General features: G+C 43.6%; 1 protein-coding gene across 1 annotated transcript in view; it reads left to right on the top strand.

Moving 5' to 3' along the window:
* FAM192A (family with sequence similarity 192 member A) overlaps positions 1–9334 on the top strand; it is a 20029-nt gene extending 10695 nt beyond the window's left edge. The window contains exons 4-7 of the mRNA XM_018555401.1: positions 656–777; positions 2054–2187; positions 4042–4106; positions 8908–9334. Of these exons, the coding sequence (XP_018410903.1) occupies positions 656–777; positions 2054–2187; positions 4042–4106; positions 8908–9122 (536 nt within the window). The 3' untranslated portion in view covers positions 9123–9334. The remainder of the gene's footprint in view (positions 1–655; positions 778–2053; positions 2188–4041; positions 4107–8907) is intronic.
* Positions 9335–10025: the final 691 nt, after the last annotated feature.

The following is a 10025-nucleotide window of genomic DNA, read 5'->3' on the forward strand; positions in this document are numbered from 1 at the left end:
GGGGGGGGGGGGCGGCCCCTTCTTCGGGACGCAGAAGCGATCTGGCGACAGGTAAGTCGCCAGGATCGCTTCTGTTGTAAAGCCGACAGTCGGCTCTACAAGTTTAAACAGAGTCCCGGCGGCAAAAGTCGCCGGGAGTCTGTTTAAACAGCCCCGATGCTGGCGACGTACACTGTACGTCGTCAGTCACGAAGGGGTTAAGGTAAGTCCTTACACCAGCATGCAGCATGGGGCATGTAGTAGCCCCACTGCAAGGGTTAATACAAAGTTTTCCTGGAGTGCTTCTTTAAAGTAGATTTTCACAGCTGCTGTGTAGGGATTGCTAGAGACCTATGACACGAGAAAGGGAGCAATAAAGAGCTTACATCAGCCTCCATGCACAGGTATTCTTAGATGGGATTGCAGGAGGAATTGCTTTGATCACTTATGAATAAGTGTGCACTTTCATTACATGTATATGGTTTTGTGTGCTACTTGTCATCGTACATTGCACTTTTATTTCCCATGTCTGTTTTTCATAAATCGGTGAATACATAATCGTTTATAGTAACACACAGGGAGGTTTAGCAAAATGAAAAATAATTCTTTCACCAACCTTTTATAAATAGACTTTGTATACTTGGCTAACACTAAACTTTGTCTTTGTATTCCATAGAAAATATGGTACGAGGCTTAGATAAAGAGGAAACAGACTTTCTTGATGAAGTTTCCAGAAAACAGGAAATGTTGGAAAAGGAGAGGAGAGAAGAAGAAAAGAAAGAATTAAACGAGCTTCTAATATCCTTTAACTTTAAATTGAAGGTTTTTAAAATCTGCAATGTATATATTAGGGATGCACCAATGCCGGTACTAGTATCCGTGCCGGTACTGAGTATTTGGGCGACTACTCCAGTGGCGTGCAGTACCGTTGGTTCTAGGTGAGGCATTTCCCAGCCTCGCCCCCAGCATGCCCCATGCGGAAAAATGATATATGTATGAACTCGATTATCACAGAGGGAGCAATGAGCCACCCTTGTATGTGTTTTTAAGCACAAACACACAAGCTCCCCGCTTCTCCAAGCTAGTAGATGGAGAGCTGCTGGAGACTTTGTTGTCCCTCGTGATCTTGTACTCAACAGGAAGTACAAGGCTGCTGTTTGGAAACATGAAGACTGTAAGTACTTGGCCAAAAGAAATACTTTGCTGGGCAATATAGATCTGTTTGATCTGGATTCAATATTGAAAAAAAGTTTGAGATTTGGATGGAGTTGAGTTTTTTTTCACACGCCATCAAGGAGCATTATTTAACCTTAAAGCGACACAAAACCCTCAGCTTTTGTCTCCTTATACACGTATCTATACAATGAACATTCTCCAAATCCACATTTATTTATGTTTTAAAATAAAGTCTTACTATTTTAATCCCGTTAGAAATTCCGCTATGCTTGCTCCCGTGTCTCTTCTCTCCAGGCACACTTCCTGTCCCTTAGAAAGAGCCGTGCACGTTGATTCTGGTCACGTGCACATCTTTTTTTGCAGACAACTTCCATGAGCCATAGAAGAATCATATCTCACTGCACACAGCTGGGAACAGGGTTATTCACTAAAGGGAGAAGAAGTTGGAGAAGGCAGGAGAAGGGAACAATGTAGGACAACATCGCTGAACTGGAAAGTGAGCTGAATTGGAGAATTTTTCCAGATCAGCTATTTTGGCCTAAATTGTTCACTTCTCCTGCCTTCTCCAAACTCTTCACCCTTTTGTGAATAGCCCTGTAAATTTTCCCAGTGGGGTCACAGACAGGAATAAAACATGACTAGAAGTGTTTGCTTTTGCCAAGTCTGTTCAAAACAAAGAATGATGTTTAGGCAATATGTGGCCTTTAATTCGAGAGGCTTATGAGTATGCGCAATCTGTGGGGTGTGCGCATGTCTTTTCTGCAGTATCCTCATTTATCTTTACCTTGCAGTCTGACGGCTTTGTATCGGTGGAACTATAAGGATGATTACAGAGAGCACGCAAAAGGGAAACTTACATTCTTACTTCAAAACGTTTTCTTCTTAACCGATATTTCACAAAGACCGCACATTAGTAGCCACATCCGCAGAGCACAAGAAGAAGGAGCCTGAGAAGAAGGCTGTGACAAAACTGCCTAATAACAAGACGTTCTCTCAGTCCAAGTTGCTGGCAGGAGCAGTGCGACATAGAAGGTTGGGGCCAATGGCATAAAAAAAAATAATCTCTTAATTAATAGTGACACGGTCCTTCCTTCTGTAGGGTAGCTACTTTTGCTCCCGATGTCCCTGTGTGTGTTATAGCAAGCTCGATAAAGTCCATAAACCTATCGCACTCGAAACTGTTCCAAAATAATAAAATCGGCGGCTTGCAACCGTAATAATCACAAGTAGAAATATAGACACCGGCACTCCCAATAGCAAATCAAATACATCTATTTATTGACGTATGAGCAGCATAACGTGATACAGTCGATGGCATTGAGTGTATCGCGCTATGCTGCCTATATGTCCATAAATAGACGTATTTGATTTGCTATTGGAGTGCCAGTGTCTATATTTCTACTTATACCAAGCTCGTTCCCGTGATGGACTATAATCTCACATTTAATGTACTAATTTGTATTGGGATTGTAGTCCATCACGGGAGCAAGCTTGTAGCTGTGGCTACTTTACAACACACACACGGACAATGGCTGGAGACATTAATTAAAGACTCACCTTAACGCAACTCTATATTTATTAATAGATGATTGAATATATTTTGAATTTAAGTATTGTAAGTGACTGAATTTGACTCCACATATCAGCCTCTTGCTGTCACTGTACAGCAGATCTCCGATTGGGAGAGGGAGAAGCACCACTAGTAGTCGGTCAGTTGTGCTGCCATGCTCATGTGCTAAAAAGTGACATGCTGATAGGAGGAGAGAGAGCTGCTTAACAGAAAAGATAACCTCATGAGTGTGCTCCTTCTCCTTTCACTGTCCAATCACAAGCTGGGAAAGAGACAAGACCTGTAATTGTTACTTAACCACAACAGAGAATAATCTTGTCTTCTCCCCTGCCAGTCAGGGCTGTGCATCAGAGCTTTGTAAACTTCAGAACTGTATGGACATAATTAGCCAAAATGGACATTTAAATCCTTCTATATTTCAATAGTGTATTTAGCTGTTTGCTGGAGTTCTTTAAATGTCTCTAGTGATTGGTTGGACAGATTTTCTTTTCTTCCAGTGTCTCACATGTTTTGTCAAAAAACCTAAAAGAATAAGTGCAATTTTCTCAGCACTTCAACTCTTTGAAACAATGACAGGATTTACTCCAAACAGTACACAGCCCCTTTTAATGTGACCTGTAGGGGGCCAGCACAGAGTTTAGACCGGGGTCTTATATACATATATGTCCTGAAAGGCAATTTGGCAATTTTAATATTGCAGACATTATCTGCATTGCTACTCCAAACATTGCTAGCAGTGCATGACTATGGATGACTTGCTTCAGACCTGCAGACTTGCTTCAGATGACGTGGATGACTTGCTTCATACTTGCAGACTTGCTTCAGATGACGTGGATGACTTGCTTCATACTTGCAGACTTGCTTCAGATGACGTGCATGACTATGGATGACTTGCTTCATACTTGCAGACTTGCTTCAGATGACGTGCATGACTATGGATGACTTGCTTCAGACTTTGGACATTACCAGTTGGCCATGCAGAGTTGATCCATTGACGTTAACTACTTTTCTGTTTTGGTGGTCAGTTGCTGGAGGTTGTAGTCAAGGAATTGCACTGCTAATTTATGGGGAACAAGTGGCATCACTACTTCACGCCATGTTTTCTTTTATGTAACTGTGAGTGTTCTTGTTTACCACATATTGCTGAAGGCAGCATTCACTGTCCAAGGAGTGCTTTGCGTGTGTTGAGAGGGAGTAAAGAGAGGTCACAAAGGCCATAGTGGTGCATTCAGAGCCTCTTTCAGGCTGTACCTTTTTTATATCCTAACTAAATATAAAATTTCATTATATAACCATCTTTTATTTTGCATTTTTAGCAGTTCCGAAAGTCCTGGTGCAAAGAAACTGAAGCTTGATCAGGAACGTGACGGTATGTACCCGGGTATTGGATGCTGTGTTCTGCTCATAAATCAGGAATATTTCTCATATATCCACACAGACTAAAAATCTGTTCAAATTTCAGTTAAAGCTGTAACATAAACAATGTCTAGTAGAGATGTGCTGATTAAAGTTCTGCCAGCAAACCCAGAAATCTTTCAAAAAAATAGAATAGATTGGCTTTGTGTCCAGTGGCTGAAATATATACCTGTCTAGATTTACAAACTATACTAGATATTGGCTGATTTGAATGATTTGCCACAGTCAGGGGCGTAACTATAAATCACAGAGCCCCATAGCAAAATTTAGTTCGAAAAAAGAAAGGACCAACCTCCAAAACACGTTCCCGGTCACTGCTGCAGAGCCCACCAAAGGACACGGGGAGCCCTCCTGGGACCCCGCACAGCCCTCCTGAGATCCTGCAGAGCCCACTTGAGACCCCGCACAACCCACTTGAGACCCGGCACAGCTCACCGGACACCCCGCACATACCATAGACCCCACACAGCCCACCTGACACCTTGCAGAGCCCACCACGCATAGCCCACCTGAGATCCCATACAGCCCACCTGAGAGTCACCCTGCAGAGCCCACCATAGACTCGCTATGGTGGGCTCTGCAAGGTCTCAGGTGAGCTGGTCACACCCCTGCACACCTCTTACCTGGAGGAGGCTGATAGCCCCGATCTGCTGTCGACTTCCTCCACCGCCGGCACCGACCTCCTCCGCGGTCGCCGCTGGGCCCGGGCCCCGCCTCCTTCTCCACCGCAGCGGCTGTGAGGAAGTACGCACTGCTGCAGACAGCGGCGCGTTCCTCCTCACAGCTGCCAGTGACAGTCCTACAGCCTGTGATGCCTTAGCGACCCAGGCGGCCTGCAGGGCATCAGGGGGACCCCTTTGTTCTTGGTCGGGCCCCATAGCGGCCGCCTGGGTCGCTATGTCGATAGTTCCGCTACTGGCCACAGTTTACTCATACAGATTTTTTAGACGGAACTAGGAGGATCTCTTCTATGCCCTAAGATTTGTTATTGGATTGTAAATCGGCTCACTTCCCTTTTGTGATTTATTAAAAGTGTATCTGTACACAAACTCTTTGGTTTTTGGATAGAGTAGGGACGGTTCAAGCTGTTGTCGCGTTTTCCTTCCAAGTCCCTGCTAGCGAGGTTCTCCATTGTCACTGGGACAGAAAGTGATGCAAAATATAATGGTTGTCTGCAGAGGAGGAGATGAAGAGAAACATTCTAATGGGCACACTTCTTTTGGTGACAACTCTTTAAGCTGGAATTTCCTCTCCCTTTAGAGAGATTTCCTTTCACTTCCTGTTGTTTCTCAGGGACGGGGCGTGAAGGGAAATCTTCAGAATGGGAGACAGATGATAAAATAAAAAACTACAAGTCTTTTAACGAGAGATGTGTCAATACCATTTTTTCCAGACAGTACCGATACTTTTCCTCAAGTACTCGCCGATACCAATTAACGATAACTTTTTTTTCTTTTTTTTTTTAAATTCATGTGACAGTTTTTCCAAAACAATACAGACTAATGATTTTAGGACAGATGTGCAGTACCAGGGTCTGATCCCAGCTGCAAAGAGCTTGGAGTCAGCTCTACCACTGACTCCAAGCTGTAGAGGGACTACAAATCTCAGCAATACATTATACAGCAATGCCAAATAATACCATCAGCTAGAGAGGACTACAAATCCCAGCGATACATTATACAGCAATTCTGAATTCCAACCAGCTATAGAGGACCACATATCCCAGCATTGCATTATACATTAATGCAGAATAATATGAAGCTACATACTCTGTGCTGCTCCAGGGTGCCGGCCCGATGTCTTCAGCAGAGGATCTCAGGAGGGTTGTGCGGGGTCTTAGGTGGTTGTGCGGGGGTCTCAGGAGGAAAGTGCTGGGTCTATGGTGGGTTGTTGGGGCTCTCTGATGTGCTGTGCGGAGTCTATGCTTTGCTGTGCGGGCTCTTTGCTGGGCTGTGCGGTCTCACCGGTCGGTCTCATGGGCTTGTGCGAGCGGCATGGAGGAGGAGAAGATTTGCAGCACAGGAGGAGGGCTCCGCCACCATTCACAGGAGGGCCGCCAGGACCTTGCTGGGGACCTCGACAGCTTTTTACAGCGCCGGCTTCAGTTTGAAGCGGCAGTATTGTGAAAATGCCCAGTATCAACACCGATATCGTTATCGATGCTTCCCTAGTTTTAACCAATCCCTACTCTATTTATACTAGTTTGGCTACAAATACTCGAGTTGCTTTCCTTACGGAGCTTACTTCTCAGCATAGTATGACCTAATGTGTTTTAAGAGCATGGCCACCAGCATTTGTTTATCAGCTGGTCAAAAGTGACATGACCCCCCACAACAAAACTGTGTGTCTGAAAAGATCCGAGTTTATTCATTGATTCCACACAAGCTGCACAGTGGCCATTAGTCAGACATTTTTAGGGTATGATGTTCACATTAAAGATTGCTGGACTAGAAATCTCTCTCATGACAAATTCCCTTACCCACGTAGGAGTGACGCATTTCTTTAGCAGCTACGTCAACACTGTATGGGGACTTGTTCAGTAAAGTTGTGGGAAGAATAACATTGATGTACAGTAATTAAAATCCATTATAAAACATGAAGTCAGATTAGTTCTTGTGGGTTACTGCAGTTCAGTACATTGCGATCTGCCTGTTTTGACAAAGGCCTTCCTGCGTAGGAGAGAAGAGGTGGCTGCTAATGGATTTCATGTCAGCAAACCTGCCACAGGATTTCTTATCGGTGCCAGACTTCTTAACCTCCTCACAAGTAGAATGGTTGAAGTTAGACAATGCTAATAGTATGGGAAATAGTTTTATATTGTTACTGTGAATACATTCATCTGAGCTGGATTTATTTATATTGTATATGTTCTAAAAAATAAAAGCAATACAAGTTGACTTCAGCTTTACATATTACTCCCTATTACTATAACTGACAGAGAGTACACAGAAATATGTTTCTGATATTCATTACCTCTGAAATGGTCAATTAGCTCTATGGTACTTTAAATTGACCCTTTCCAGGCAGCAAATCATGACTGCAGTGACTGGTAAACACTCACACAATACACTTTGGGGTGTATTTATTAACAAGCTCTTTGCCCTGCAAATATCTGAGACTGTTCAAACATTATCTATCTTTTGAAGGAAAATGTAGTGTGTGTGTGTGTGTGTGTGTGTGTGTGTGTGTGTGTGTGTGTGTGTATATATCTGTACTATATTGCCAAAGTTATTGGGACACCCTCCAAATCATTGGATTCAGGTGTTGCGTGAGATTTCCTTGCTACTAAATATTCCACGGTCAACTGTTAGTGGTATTATAACAAAGTGGAAGCAACTGGGAACAACAGCAACTCAGCCAATAAGTGGTAGGCCACGTAAAATGACAGAGCGGGGTCAATGTATGGTGAAGCGCACAGTGTGCAGAAGTCGCCAACCGTCTGCAGAGTCAATAGCTAAAGATCTCCAAACTTCGTGTGGCCTTCAGATTGGCACAACAACAGTGCGTAGAGAGCTTCATGGAATGGGTTTCCATGGCCGAGCAGCTGCATCCAAGCCTTATATCACCAAGTGCAATGCAAAGCATCGGATGCAGTGGTGTAAAGCATGCCGCCACTGGACTCTAGAGAAGTGGAGACGTGTTCTCTGGAGTGACAAGTCACACTTCTCTGTCTGGCAATCCGATGGACATGTCTGGGTTTGGCGGTTGCCAGGAGAACGGTACTTGTCTGACTGCATTGTGCCAAGTGTACAGTTTGGTGGAGGGGGGATTATGGTGTGGGGTTGTCTCTTTGGGATTGGGCTTGGCCCCTTAGTTCCAGTGAAGGGAACTCCTAAGGCATCAGCACACCAAGACATTTTGGACAATTTCATACTCCCAACTTTGTGAGAACAGTTTGGGGATGGCCCCTTCGTGTTCCAACATGGTTGGAAAGACATGGATGAGCGAGTTTGGGGTGGAGGAACTTGACTGGCCTGCACAAAGTCCTGACCTCAACCCGATGGAACACCTTTTGGGATGAATTAGAGCGGAGACTGTAAGCCAGGCCTTCTCGTCCAACATCAGTACCTGACTTCACAAATGGTCAAACATTTCCATAGGCACACTCCTAAACCTTGTGGATGCCTTCCCAGAAGAGTTGAAGCTGTTATAGCTGCAAAGGGCGGGCCAATTCAATATTGAACCCTACGGACTAAGACTGGGATGCCATTAAAGTTCATGTGCATGTAAAGGCAGGCGTCCCAATACTTTTGGCAATATAGTGTGTGTATGTATATGTACGTGTGTATATATTACACACACAGTAAAAGAACAGAACGTTTGTTCCATTATTCGCACAAGATTAACATTCTCAGATATTCACAGGACAAAGGGTCCTACAGGTTGTTTATAAATGGGCCCCTTTGTGTCCAGTTCTGAGATGTAGATATGGTGGCCTGGCGAAGGGAGTCAGCCTCTAGTGCAGTTGGTTCAAGCCAATAAATAGAAATGCAAGCGTAGGTGGTAGCATATTGTCTGGTTTTCAGCCAGAGATTTATGTGCTGTTGAGCCAAATACCTTTGGATTGGCTGGATAGAAGAATACATAATATTCATATGCAATATTTTATCATTATTTTGCTTAAAAAAAAAGACCATGAACTGTATTTTTTAGCCTTGACCATGATAAAGAAAATATGCACAACACATATTCACTTCCTTTACCAATCTTCTTTCTCGGCCGTATCTTACACTAGCTGCTATTTTGTGTCTTCTTCCTTTTTTCAGAGAGTCATTCCAGCTCCGTTGAAAGCAGCACTAACCCAGGCTCCCGACTGCACTGCCCTCCAGCCACCGTCTGCATTGGAATCTTACCTGGCCTTGGAGCCTACTCAGGAAGCAGCGATTCAGAGTCCAGCTCAGACTGCGAGGCCACAATAAACAGCATGGGAAAGATTGTGTCCTCTGTATTCCGCTCAGGCACTTTCCTTGAACCCCTTTAAACCCTACCAACCAATCACAAAACAGTTTGTCAAACCTGAGAATGGAACGTTTTACTTCTAGACCATGGACAAAACCTCTGTACATAAACTGCAAAGTGTATTTTCCTTTCACTGATGTCAGCAGCTACCTTTTCTGTGCAGTGTGTTTTCAAGCTTGGGAGCTTATTAAAAGAAACTCAATAAACCATGTTTTGTGTGTTCATATCAACATGAGAACAAAACATATATTCCCATCCCTGTACTGAAATTACCATGATCATTCAAATGCTTGATTTGCCTTTTATGTGCTTTTTTTTTTTTTTTTTGCTCACCAAAATTGCTTGAAATGGTGATGGAATTTTTTTACCATCTTTTTCAAAATACTCAATTGAATGTTTGTTTATTGGTTAAAGCAGAACTGAAGCCAAAACTTTTTTTTGGCCCTCTGTGTCCTATTGGGGAGATTTTCCTTCACGTTCTGCCCAATAGTTACAACAAGAAGGGAGAAGAAATGCCTCCAAAGTGAGAGAAATGGGGAGTCAGCGGGGTCACCAGATCTGGTGTCCCCATTTGAAGACTTCCCAACTATTCCTGTTCTGATGACATCCCAAAATGTCATATTTTCTTTTACTTTTAGTGATAACGGTCACCGGGACAGATAGAAGGTGATACAGACACCAATAAAAACCTGACAGGTGTTCTGATCCCTCTCCACTATATCCAAAACTTTAGAAAAAAGTTCTGCCTTCCGTTGTACTTTAATCTTATGTCATCTCTGTGCCTTCTCTGTAATAAGACTGACTAAAGAGCTGTGGTGTGCAGTAGCGCACATCAATCCTGATTCAGCGTATTATGGCCAGAACACTGGGAATCGGTTCCTTTTCCTGTGCATGTTGCTGATTGCCTTACTGGAGCTCAATTGTA

The sequence above is a fragment of the Nanorana parkeri genome, unplaced genomic scaffold (genome assembly GCF_000935625.1).
Source record: "Nanorana parkeri isolate BGI_ZX_2015 unplaced genomic scaffold, ASM93562v1 scaffold195, whole genome shotgun sequence".
Taxonomy (NCBI): domain Eukaryota; kingdom Metazoa; phylum Chordata; class Amphibia; order Anura; family Dicroglossidae; genus Nanorana; species Nanorana parkeri.